Source organism: Mustela lutreola, chromosome 15, assembly GCF_030435805.1.
Source record: "Mustela lutreola isolate mMusLut2 chromosome 15, mMusLut2.pri, whole genome shotgun sequence".
In the NCBI taxonomy this organism is placed as follows: Eukaryota; Metazoa; Chordata; class Mammalia; order Carnivora; family Mustelidae; genus Mustela; species Mustela lutreola.
The window spans coordinates 1416638-1429922 of NC_081304.1; the positions used below are offsets into that span (position 1 = coordinate 1416638).

Consider the following 13285-nt stretch of genomic DNA (forward strand, 5'->3'; position numbering starts at 1 on the left):
GGCCTCAGCCAGTGCATGGGGTAGAAATTGGTCCCCTGAACCCCTCGTGTCTCTGGCTGCCTGGGCCACGCACAGCCCCACTGTGTGCCCACACCTGTGCCCATCCCCCACCACACACACCGGTCCCCCACCACACACCATTCCAGAAATGGAATCTCTGGGGGCACTTCCAAGGTCCCTCTTCCTCCGTTTCTTGGGGGCTGGCTGGTATCTACAGGGCCCAAGTCCCCTAGGTCTTGGAACGAGACCTTCTCTTCCCGCAAACTCTTTGTAGCCCTGCTTCACCTGCTTAGGCTCAGCCCACCGCCGGGCAGGCAAGGGCCTCCTTGGGCTCAGGAGGTCTGGGCCCACACCCAGGTCTGCCATGTCCTGCTGGGGCACCCCACCTCCCTGAGCCCAGCGTGTCTCCCACAATCACACGGAAGACGCTCTCTCAGTGGGGATGAGAGGGGTAGGTTGGATAGCAGGGTGATCCCGCTGACATGGAGAAGCCTGGAGGCAAGTGTGTGTGCACAGTGGCGGCCTGTGTCGCCACGGCCAGCGTTCTCCCTGGCCTGAACCGCTGCCGGGGCCCCTTCCCCACACAGGCCTGTCCTCGTCTGGTTTTGGGGTTGAGGCCCTTGGTGACTTGCCCACAGCTCTCAGACCCCACACCCCACTTCTGTAACCACATGGCCGGGTGACTGTGTCCCCAGTGCTCGGGAACCCTCCTGGAGTGGCTGGATGGTGACCCCAAAAGACAGTGCACCTGGCTCCTATGGGTGTGTGCTGGCGCGGGAAAGGTGTGTGTGGGGGAGAGGGTGTTCTGCGTCAGGTCGGGCCCCAAACCCACACCCAATGGCAAGTGTCCTTTTAAGAGAGAGGCACAGGGGCATTCGGGGTGGCCTCATGATGACGGAGGTGAGGACCTTGTAGGGTCACCAGAAGCGGGAAGAAAAGAGGGAGGCTGAGCCTCTGGAGCCTCGGGAGGGAGCGCGGCCCCGTCCAGCCCCGGATTTGGAACCGTGGCCTCCCGCGCTGAGACAGTACGTGTCTGCTACGCCAGGCACTCAGTCTGGGGTCCTCCGCGTGACCAGCCTAGGACACCAACCCCCATGCGGGCCTGGCTGTGGGCAGCTCCTCCGCGCCCAGGCACACGGTGAGGGTGTGAGCTGGTCCCTGGGAGGGCGGTGTCCGTCTTCCTCTGCGCTCTCAGGACAGAGGTGAGCCCCAGAGAGTCTGCGCTGCAGGCGCTCGCTGAGCGACGTGGCCCCATGGCAGGCTGCGTCTACCAAGCGCCATGGCGTGCCGCTCTTTAGGAGAAGACATAATTGGTTAGTCATCTTGAGATGAGGCCACAGTGGTGAGAGCCGGGCCTAAGCCCAGTGACAAATGTCCTCATTCCGGGGGCACAGAGGCAAGGCCACGTGGCCACAGAAGCCGAGACTAGAGTGATGGGACCCCAAGCCACAGGGTGCCGAGGATTGTCGCAGCCCCCAGAAGCCAGGAGGGAGCTCTGGACAGAGGGACCGCTGGACACCTGTGGCCTCCCAAACTGTGATGGGGCATCTGTGCTGTTCTGAACTGGCCACTCCGAGGGCCTCTGGGGACGGCAACCCTGGGACACTGGTGCAGGGCTCCAGGGGACAGAGGGAGTGCGTGTAAGGAGCTGGCCACACGGTCCCGCGGCTAAGTCCGAGGCTGGGAGCTGGCCGCTGGAAACCGGGCCGTCCCCTGTCTCCGTGTGTGTCCTGAGGGGGGGGGAAGGGGCACCCAGCTCTAGGACGCGGTTGCTTCCCTGATGATTAAGGACGCCGAGCTACTTTTCACTGCGTGTTGGCCATTTGGAAAGTCCACAGGTCTGGGCAGTACCTGTTCAAGTGTTGTACCGGATTCAAAAATTGCTAGATTGTCTTGTTTTTATGGTTTTGTGGATGTTCTTTATGTATTCTGCTCAGGAAGGCGGCTTCGGTTGGGTACCTGTCTGTCTATCACGATAGACAGATGGGGGGGCGCCCGGCTGGCTCCGTACCGCATGCAACTCTGGATCTTGGGGCATGAGTCCGAGTCCCGTGCTGGGCGTACAGATTACTTAAAAATAAAATCTTTTTAAAAAAAGATACACAGATGTATGGAGTGGATGTTGTCTCCCTGTGTGTGGCTTACCTTTCCACTCTCTAAATGGCATCTTTTTTGTTTTTTAAAGGTTTTATTTATTTATTTGACGGCAGATTGTAAGTAGGCAGAGAGGCAGGCAGAGGGCGGGAGGTGGGGGCAGCAGGCTCCCCGCTGAGCAGAGACCACCCCTCCCACCCCCCCCACCCCTGTGTGGGGCTTGATCCCAGGACCTTAACCCACTGAGCCACCCAGGTGTCCCTCTAAATGGCATCTTGATGAGCCAATGTCCTTAAACTCAATGAAGTCCAATCATTCATGGAGAGAGCCTTTTGTATCTTGGAGCAATCTTGCCCAGTGATAAGGTCTTGAAGAAGTTCTCATTTTATTCTGGAAGCTTTTTTTTTTAATTTTACTTTTCACATAGCGGTCTGTGATCCATTTTTAATTGATTTTTGTCTATGGGGTGATGTTGGGATCAAGGATCATTTCCCCCCATCAAATCCAGCGGACACGGCGCCTCGGATGAGAGGCCCAGACTCAGGCCATCTTTTCACCCTGCGCCACAGTGGCCCTTGCGGTGGCCCAGCTGATCGGAAGATGGGGTTGAGGGGTTCCTCATCCTGACCCTCCCTCCTGTTCCATTGGTCTGTTTTGCTGTTTTCGTGCCAATCATCAGAGGCTTCTGCTCGCTGCCTAGTGAGTGCTCCTGCCGGCTGGAGCAGAGGAGGCCGCGAGGCCGTTGGAGAGCTTGTCTTGGGCTCCAGGCCTCCATGTGTCCGTCTGCCCAGCTTACTTCTCTCCGCCGCGGACTGTGGCCTTCTCCCCTCCCACACTGAGTGCCGCCAGCCCCACAGCGGTGTCAGCAGAGCCCAGATTCCGCGGCCCAGAGACCCAGCCGCTGATCCCAGGCCAGGTTCCCGAGGCCGAGCACGCCTTCTGGAAGATACCTGGCATGGAAGTGGGGGTGGCTCGCAGGGAAGGGCATGCCGAGGTCAAGCCTGCCTGCCAGGCAGGAGTCCCCCCTGTGGATCCTCACACCGTCGCCTGGCACCGGCTGTGGGCCCGCCGTGGGCGCCCAGAGAGCTGGAATCTTAAGGAGCTGACCCCCCCGGAGCTGACACTGCAGTGGGGGGGCGGGGTGAGGCGAGAGCTTGCACCAAGGAGTCAACTCTACAGCACGCTCAGGGAGTGCGTGGTCCCCAGGAGGCTGGAAGGTGTTGCAAATTCAGACAGGGCACAGCAAGACAGCATTTGAGCAAAGTAGTCAAGGAAATGAGGAACCAAGTCATGAAAGTTGTGGCAGGGGAAGGGGATCATTTCAGGCTGGCAGGTGCAAAGGCCCTGAGGCTTCTAGGAATGAAAGGGGACCAATGGGCCTTCAATGGCGGTAGAGGGGAGATGAGATGAGGAAGGGGCTGGGGGAGCCGGTGGCTGCATCCCAGAGGTCTTTGCAAGCACTGGGAAGACCAGCACAAGAGGCCCGGGGAGAGCTTGGAGTGTGGAAGAGATGGCTGCGACCCGAGTGGGGGGAGGGGGCAAGCCCAGGGGAGGCGGCTGCAGGTCAGGGAATGGCATTCAGCCTGGGGGCGTGTGGAGTGAGCAAGAGCCAGCCCCAGGCTTGCAGAGTCGGCCTGCCGGGGGTGTGTGTGTGGGGGTTGTGGGGGGTGGGGGTGTGGGGGTGTGTGGGGTGGGGGTGGGGGTGTGGGGGGTGGTGGGGGGAGTCCCAGTGTGGTTCGGATGGAAAGCAGAGGTGTGGCTGAGGTCCATGCAGGGGTGAGGAGGGTCCTTCCTGTAGAGGGCGGGGGAGAGGCAAGAGGGCCACCAGGCCAGGGAATGGAAGCCTGGAAAAGGAAGGTCTTACCAAGCAGGCGTGGTCCCCTGGGTCAACCAAGAGCAAGACCGAGTGCCGCCCCACCCCACTGTGGGGACCCTCCCTGAACTGGCCTCCTGGCCCCAACCTCTCACCCTGTGGGGAAGCCCCAGCCCCGAGGTCCAGCCCCTCTGGGCCCTGTGAGCCCGGCAGTGTCCCTAAGGTGCCCGGGGCCCTGCTTACAGCAAGCCCTCCTGGCAGGGTAGGACTCCCTGATGCCCTGGTCGGACCCACACTGGGGACAGAAGGGCTCCTGCTTCCCTTCCTGTGACCCCAGCGGTGCCCTGGTTCCCACCTTCCCCGCCCCCCATTCCAGCAAAGGGGCAGAACTTGGAGGACTTGGGTGTGAATGTCACCGGAAGGCTCAGAACCACTGATGTCCTCTGGCAGCTCTAGAGGCCAGAAGTCCCAGGCCATACGGGGCTCTGAGGACAGTCGGGTCATGCCTCTCGGCCTCTGGTGGCCAGGACAGTCCCCGTCTCCGCAATCCCGCCAGTCCCCATCTCTTCTGAGTCTCAAATCTCCCTTAGCCTCCCTCTTCTTTTCTCTTTCAAGTTTTTACTTATTTTTCAGGCTGTGGTGAAATGTACATGAAAGGGGCCACGTCCACCGCTTGTAAGCACAGCTCGGCGGCTTCAAGCCTCTCCATCCCTGGCACCTCACTTTATAAAGACTCCAGTCACCCCGTTAGGTCCTGCATCCCTGGGAACTGGGGAATACCGCCCCCCCCCCCGCACCGGCAGGAGGAGGGAGCCCCTGGGATCCTGCTTCTCCCCCTCTGGCTCTACCCCCCCAACTCCTGGCCAGCAGGGGCCCTGGCTGGCTCCATCCTGCCGAGCCTCCTATGAAAACTGGGCTCTCCAGCCTCCCTCCAAGGGCACTGTGGGCGTGAACGGCCCGCCTTGCAGAAACAGCCCGGGAAGAGCCAGCAGCTTCCCTGAGGACCCCCAGGCCTCCAGCCCTTGACCCCACCCTAGAGGAGAAGCATGGGGAGCACAGAGGGGTTAGGGGAGCTGCGGGCCCAAAAGGCAGGATATGCTGGAGCAAGCTGGCTGCTCCCTCCGGGGCGGATGGGGGTGCGAGGAAATGTCCCCAAGTCCTGACAGGTGACAGCCCCTCCTGTCCCAACTGCAGGAGGGCAGAGGCGGAGCCCTGGGGAAGCCAGGCACAGCCCGGTGTCCCGCAGGCCCAGGGCAGCAGGGGCAGCAGCTGGTGATCCTCTGGCCTGTGGGGAGAGCCGCAGGCCCCCTCTCTGGGCCCTGACATGCTCCTAGTCTCACCATCCCCCTGTCTGAGGCTGCCCAGATGGCTTGGTGGAGGAAGGGCACTGCCGCTGTGTCCCCTGCTCCTGGCCTCTCAGCCGTGCAGGCTGTGACAGAGCCTCAGTCTCCTGTGCAAGCTTCCGACCTGATCCTGCTTCCGAAAGGGGGAAGTGCATGAAGCCTTTGTCGAACGCAGGCCCCTGGCCTTCCCTCCTCCCCTGGCCCTAAACCTTTGCAAGTAAGGGGACCCACTCTGGGCCTGGCCACCTCTAGAGCTGGGGGAGCACAGAGGGCTCAACAGGCCACCTGCTCGCTCCTCCCAAGGCCGCGTCTTGGGTGAAACCTGGTGGCTGGGCCAAAGCAATAGCCTGGCTGCCCCAGGACCCCCAGTGGATGGGGCCTCCAGGTGAGGAGCAGAGGTCACCGGCCAAGGTCCCAGGGCTGCAGAGGCCCAAACACTCGGACCTTACCGGCCCCTCGGCTCTGTGTGGGCAGAGAGCCACCCCAGGAGGGGCCGCTGGGACAGGCAGGCACCCCCACCCCTTGGCCCCACTTGGTCTCTGCAGCACCTGGATCTGGTCTCAAAGAGACCTCAGCACTTCTCTGTGGCTTTCCTGCCCTGGTCCCAGCCAGGGTATCCCGAGCCCAAGGAAAGGGGCGCTGGGAAAGCACCCAGCCACATGGGCACCTGCGTGCTGAGGCTCCAGCCAGGCCCAGGTTCCACTCAGGGCCAAGCACCTGCATTTCTAGACTGGGGGCCGGGCTCCAGGTCCGCGGTCCCTCCTGGTTCTGAATTATATCCCATTTTCACATGAGGTCGTCCTGGACTTAGGCTTGGCCCTAAATCCAATGCTAGCGTCCTCATGATCAGAGAAAGGTAGAGGGACATTTCAGACTCAGAGGCACCGGGAGGGAGATGTCCAGTGAGGGGGAGGCAGACACTGGGGAGGAGCCCTGGGAAGACCGGTGAATTCCCCCTCCCAAAGCCTTTGGAAGGTGCTTGGCCATGCCCACACCTTGATTTAGGACCTGTGGTCTCTCCAGTGGTCCGAGTGCCAATTCCCGCTGCTTTCAGGCACCCAGTGAGTGGGAAAGTGTCACGGAAGTCCGAGGGAAATAACACAATACTTAAAAACCAAATCCACACGGTAGAGACGGTAGAAATGACTGAGGGACCGATGCTCCAGGCGCCTGGTGCCCTCCCGGCGGCCACGGGGACATGCGGCAGGATGCCGCCGGGCCATCCTCAGCCAGCCCCACGCTGCCGTGCCTCCCCGCTTAGCCCCCCGCAGCCCCTGAGTCCTCCAAGCCAGAGCGGGCGGCCCGGCCACTTTCCAAGGACTGCTCTCTGCGACTCTGCCAGAGGGCTGGGCCTCTTAGGCAAACACGGAGGGTGTCGGTCCTGTCCTCCGGTCCCCATCGGGTCCGCCCCACAGGAAGAGGTGGAGGAGGGGGGCGCTGGAGCACTGGAGGCCGCGGGCTGGGTGCGGGCTGGGTGCGGCCGGGAGCGAGCACAGCTGGGCCCCCCCAGGAGGCTCCCCGCCCGCCTCTCCCTGCCCTGGCCGGTGATGGACGCGCAGTTAACCGGCCTGCGGTTCTGCCGGCGGCGGGAAGGGGACAGGAAGTGAGTGTTATAAACCAGGGCCTTCCAAGTTATGACAGATTCATCAGACAGATGAACCTGCGAGCACAGAGGGCCTCGCGCCTCCCTGCGTGTCAGGAGAGAAGGGCTGCTCCGGCTCCGAGGGCGGAGGCGCCTTCCAGCCCTTTCGGGCCCTTCCCCGAGCTCCAGACTGAAGGGTGCACAGGGCAGGGCCCGCGCTCCCAGGTGTGTGATCTCTCTTCGGGCCTCAGTTTCCCCTTCCGAGAGCGGCCAGCAAGCTTTGATTTTCCTCTTGAATTCCAGATGCCAGGCTTGACCTGGTGCTGCCAAAACCAAACAGGGTCCCCCCTCCCGCCTCCGCTGCTTGAGGGAGCAAGTTCCAGAACCTTTATGCTAAGGGCTTGTGTTCATCAGGGCAGGCTGTCTTTTAGGTTTTAGGCCCAGGGTGGATTCGAAATGGCTCTGAGAGCACAGCAGAGCCTGAACAGTGGTGGCAGGGGACAAGCACTGATGGGGCAGGGGCACTGGCGTGCGGCCCTCGTCCCACTGCTGGGATTCTGAGCCAGGCAGTGTCCGGCTCTCGCACGCACGAGGCCACTGGCTCAGACGCCCTGGGCCAGCATGGGCTCACGGCTGCCTCGGCCCACCGAGGACGGCTCTGGCTTGTCCGGACCTGAGACCCAAAGCCGCCGCAGCCCCGAGGCCAGAATGAAGACAGGTTCCCTTTTGGGGCTCTGGGCTCAATGCTGGCTGCCATGCGGAGGGTCCCCCAGCCAGCATGTCCCCCTTGTCTTGTGGGAGAACGTATTGGCATGAATTGTTTTTTGTTTTTTTTTTTAAAGATTTAATTTATTTATTGGACAGACAGAGATCACAAGTAGGCAGAGAAGCAGGCAGAGAGAGAGGAGGAAGCAGGCTCCCTGCTGAGCAGAGAGCCCGATGCGGGGCTCGATCCCAGGACCCTGGGATCATGACCTGAGCCAAAACCAGAGGCTTTAACCCACTGAGCCACCCAGGCGCCCCATGAACTGGTTTTTTAATATACAAACAAATGCTGGGATGTGCGAGCCGCGTGCTTCTTGGCTCCGTCTGCCCAAAGGGCCCAGAAACCGAAGTCCCAGGGGCAGTGAGCACACCTGGCGCCCAGACCTTGACTTCCAAATTCCGTTCTCTTCTAAAAGGAATGAGGCCTTTTTGGAGACATGGCGGGTTCCAGGGCTGGAGCAGGGAAGGCTCCAGATGTGCCCGGAAGGCCTGTGGGGCCACAAAGGCAGGCAGTGTGCAGAAGAAGAAGGTAAAGGCATGGGAGTCAGAAGAGGCTTGAAGAGGGTCCCACTGGCCACACCGGGACAAGCCGAGCAACAGAATGAAGACCGTAACGGGCCACCATGCTCGTTTACAGTCGAGATCGGCCGAGCTGCCAGTAAATGAACAAACCCAGAAACAGGACAGGAAGCAGAGTCTGAAACGCCGAGGGCACGCCACAGTCGGCCCAGGTGAGCGGGGAAGGCGGCACGTCCGTCCCCGGTTCACGGAAGAGCCCGCAGGAAGCTGCCGGCCAGCGAGAGGCTGGAGAAACGGGGTGTCCACGCGACTCAGCACATCGCCCCACAGGTTTCTACTAATTATTGCTTACTAATTTTGTGAGTTCAAAATACGAATTAATTGACCTTATGGTGGAGAAACCTGGCAGACGTGACCTTCACCGGGTAGCAAATGTTCATACCGTGTGCACTGGGACAGACAGATGTCGCGTGCCTCCCGGTGCCACCACCAGGAAGAACAATACGTCGTTTCTGGGAGATTTCACCAAAAGCGCAGAAGTGGGGCCCCATGAGGAGGAGACATCAGACAAACCCAAACGGAGGGATAGCTTACCAAGTCAGTCACCTGTACCCCTCAAGAATATCACGGGCATGAGCTATAAAGACCAATTCTCAAGTTAAAGTTTGTTTTTGCCTTTTTTTTTTTTTTAAGATTTTATTTATTATTTGACAGAGAAACAGCGAGAGGGAACACAAGCAGGGGGAGTGGCAGAGGGAGAAGCAGGCTTCCAGCCGAGCAGGGAACCTGATGCGGGGCTCGATCCCAGGACCTGGGGATCATGACCTGAGCTGAAGGCAGACGCCGAACAACGGAACTACCCAGGCGCCCCTATTTATCACATTTTTATTTTTTATTTTTATTTATTTATTTTTAAAGATTTTATTTATTAATTTGACAGACGGAGATCACAAGTAGGCAGAGAGGCAGCCAGAGAGAGAGGAGGAAGCAGGCTCCCCGCTGAGCAGAGAGCCCGATGCGGGACTCGATCCCAGGACCCTGAGATCATGACCTGAGCCAAAGGCAGAGGCTTTAACCCACTGAGCCACCCAGGCGCCCCTATCACATTTTTAAAGAGAGCTCTATACCCAGCCTGGCTCAGAGGAGAGAGCCAGGCACCCCAGATGTATCACATTTTTAAAATTTCTATTGAAGTGTAGTTGACAGACAGCATCATATGGGTTTCAGGCGCAGGACAGAGTGATGCTACATTATACATGCTACCATGTTGTTACAGTATCAGCACCGCATTCCTCACGCTGTTCACGTCCCTGTGTCTTATGCTCTCTGTAACCCCAAGATCGCCGCCTCTGTCCCCTTCACCCATTTGGTCCACGTCCCTTCTGGTAACCACCGGTCTGTACTCCCTACCTGAGTCTGTTTCTTTCTTCTTCTTCTTTTTTTTTTTTTTTTGGCGTGTTTGTTTTGTTTTTTAGATTTCGGCGTTATAAGTGAAATCGTATGCTATTTATTTGTCTTGCTCCAACTTATTTCACTCAGCGTAATACTCTTTGGCTCCAACCATGTTGTTGCAGATGGCAGGATTTCATTCTTTTTTTGTGACTAAGTAATATTGCATTGTGTGTGTGTGAGAGAGAGAGAGAGAGAGAGAGAGCTCACACGCACAGCACTTTATCCATTCATCTATCTGTGGATCTTTGGGTTGTTTCCATGTCTTGGCTATCATAAATGATTGTGCAACAAAGAACGGAGCGCATGAGTCTTTCCGAATTTGTGTTTTTGTTTTCTTTGGATTAATACCTAGACATGGACTTGCTGGATTGAACGGTACTTCTACTTTCAGTTTTTTCAGGACCCTCCATACTGTTCTTCAGGGTGCTGCACCAGTGCGCAACCCCACCAACAGTACATGAGTGTCCTTGTTCTACGCATCCTCACCAACACTTGTGCTTCTTGTCTATTTGATTTTAACCCTTCTGACGGGGGAGGCGAGATCTCATTGTGGTTTTTCTTTGCATCTCCCTGACGTTGACTGATGAAGAGCATCTTTTCACGTGTCTGTTGGGCATCAGAGTGTCTGTTCAGGTCCTCTGCCCATTTTTTAATTGAATTATTTGGGTTTTATTCATATCAAGTCACATAAGTTCTTTACACATTTTGCATGTTAGCTGCTTGCCAGGAACCCGATTTGCAGATACCCTCTCCTGCTCAGTAAAATACCTTTCCGTTTCACCAGTTGTTTCCTTTGCTGTGCAGAAGGTGGTTTTTTGTTTTTTTTTTTTTTTTGGTTTTGGTTTTGGTTTTTTTTTTTAAGTAATCTCTACACCCAACCTGGGACTGGAACTCAAGCGTCACATGCTCCACCGACTGAGTCCGCAGAGCGCCCCAGTGTGCGGAAGCTTTTTATTTTCGCACAGTCCCACTTGCTTATTTCTGCTTTTCTTGTCCTTGCCTGAGGAGACAGATGATCCAAAAATACCACTAGGCCGATGTCAGAGAAATTACTAGGTTTTCTTCTAGGAGGCTGTGGTTTCAACTCGTACATTTAAGTCTTGAAGCCATTTTGAGTCTATTTGGGGGTATGTGTAAAAAAGTGGCCCAGGGTGTTACTTTTTAAAAATATATATATTTTTATTTTTTAAAAAAGATTTTATTTATTTATTTGACAGACAGAGATCACAAGTAGGCAGAAAGGCAGGCAGAGAGAGGGGGGAGCAGGCTCCCCGCTGAGCAGAGAGCCCACTGAGCCACCCAGGTGCCCCAGCGTACCAAATTTTAAAGTAGATTTTGAAAAAGCAACCCTTTTACCCTCTGACCTTTCGGATTGCCTTATCAGCGGACAGCACGGTCCAGAGTCCCAGGGTGTGTGCGGCCTTAGGGAAGGGGCTGGCGAGCTCGGGAACCGCCCCCCGTCCTCCAACCGTGCCACACTGAACAAGCCCCTGCATTTTCCTGGCCTCGGTTTACCCTTCTGCTTAACACGCTTTTCTTAGCTTGTCTTCCTTCCTGACTGCCGAGGCACTGACCTTGATTGTCAGACCAAAGTGTGGCCGGTGAGCTTTCCCAAGCCCGCGTGATGACGTCACAAAGAAAGACTCGGATTCCAGATCGAAGGAGACCGTGGAATGGGACAACAACTGACCCGTGGCCCCGGGCTGGATTCTGGGGCTCTTGGGACACGCCTGGGACAATCCGTGAAACGTCCCGGGGTTTGTGGTTGAGGAGTAGCGTCGTATCAGTGTAGTGTCCTGATTTTGATTGCTATGCCGTGGCTGTGTGGGAGCCTGTCCTCGCTTGAGGAAACCCGTGCTCACTGTGAAGGGATTACGGGCATCGTGTCTGTGACTCTCAGTGGTTCAAAAAAGCTGTAAAACGCTAGGGCAACACAATGTGGCGAAATGTCACTACTTGAGGTATCTGGGCGAACAGTACAGAGGGACTGGGTCAGCCCCTTTTCTGTAAGTTCGAAACTGTTCACGAGCACAAAGTTTAGGGGCGCTTCGGTGGCTCAGTCGTTAAACGTTAAAACTTAAGTCGTTAAACGTCTGCCTTCGGCTCAGGTCATGATCCCAGGGTCCTGGGACCAAGCCCCGCATCGGGCTCCCTGCTCGGAGGGAAACCTTGTTCTCTCTCTCCCGCTCCCCCTGCTTGTGTCCCCTCTCTTGCTGTCTCTCTCTCTCTGTCACATAAATAAATAATCTTAAAAAAAAAAAAAAAAAAGAGTATGGAGTTAAAAAAAAGGCAATGCGGTCCATCCACGCTGCCGGCTAGAGGAAGACATGCAAACCACAAACCCATCCACAGGCTCGCGCGGGTCCCCCAGCCCAGCCGTGGAAAGACAACAGCTGGGTTAGGAAATGGGCAAGCAGCATGAACAGACAGTTTCCTGCAGGGGCCCTGCAGGCCGCAAGTGATCCCTGAGAAAACGCTCGACGTCATCGTTCATCAGGGAGACGCGAGCTAAAGGCACACCGAGTCCCCAGCACGGGCCACAGAAGGGCTCCCCCCGTGGCAGAAGCCACAGCCGGAGAGTGCGGGGGTCGCCGTGGTGCAGCCTCTCTGGACAGCGGCCTGGCGGGGTCTCTTAAAACCGAACCTGAAGGGCGGTCGCGTGCGTGGGTGTCACTGTCTCAGAGAAGCCGCGACCTGTGTTCACACCAAACCCCGAGCTCCAGCGCACGCCGCGGCTCTACTGCTGACGGTCAAGACCAGAAAACAACGCCCGTGACCTCTGGCGGGTGGGGGAGCTCCCAGGATGATGGTGAGTGAGGAAAGCCAGGCCCAGAGGTCAGCGCCTGGGTGACCCCTCCTCCACGCCACTCGTGAAACCGCGAAAGTATAGAAATGGAGGCCGGGCGGTGGTCGCGGGGGTGACGGGGCGCGGGGGCGGGGGGGGGGTGACGGAAGGGCGTGGGTCTGACCCGGGGTTCTGTATCTTGACCGCATCCAGACCAATACCCAGGTCACGATGCTGTGGGATCATATCCAGACCAATACCCAGGTCACGATGCTGCGGGATCATATCCAGACCAATACCCAGGTCACGATGCTGTGGGATCATATCCAGACCAATACCCAGGTCACGATGCTGCCGGATCATTTTGCAGGGTGTGACCACGGGTGGAACCTGGGGAAAGGGGAGGCGGCTCTCTCTGTGCTATTTCCGACAACGGTGCCGAATCCATAATCATTTCAAAATAAAGAGCCTAACAACAACAGATCCTAACTGATGCTATGTGTGTGTGTCTAATGTGACTTTGTATAGTTGCCAAATATATATGGCGGTGCGCTAATTATTATATTCATTTGCATATGCAAATACAACCTTAAGTGTTTAGGAAGAAAAGCCCGTGGCAGGTTGTCTCCACAGCCTCTCAGTTGGATTCCCTGATGGCCTTCCGGAGGTTCCCATGTCGGTTCTTTTTTTATTTTTTATTTTTTTAAAGACTTATTTATTTATTTATTGGACAGACAGAGATCACAAGTAGGCAGAGAGGCAGGCGGGCGGGGTGGGGGAGCAGGCTCCCCTCTGAGCAGAGAGCCCGACGTGGGGCTCTATCCCAGGACCCTGAGATCACGACCTGAGCCGAAGGCAGAGGCTTAACCCACTGAGCCACCCAGGAACCCCCCCACCCGCCCGCCCACGTTGGTTCTGCTTTACACTCAGAC

At 57.2% G+C, this 13285-nt stretch overlaps 1 protein-coding gene across 1 annotated transcript in view; it reads left to right on the forward strand.

The window, feature by feature from the left end:
- The first annotated feature begins 1279 nt into the window (after nucleotides 1-1279).
- The window catches only part of LOC131816668 (collagen alpha-1(I) chain), a 28314-nt gene continuing 16308 nt past the window's right edge, over nucleotides 1280-13285 (forward strand). Inside the window, exons 1-3 of the mRNA XM_059149596.1 lie at nucleotides 1280-1313; nucleotides 2886-3235; nucleotides 6666-6853. Of these exons, the coding sequence (XP_059005579.1) occupies nucleotides 1280-1313; nucleotides 2886-3235; nucleotides 6666-6853 (572 nt within the window). The remainder of the gene's footprint in view (nucleotides 1314-2885; nucleotides 3236-6665; nucleotides 6854-13285) is intronic.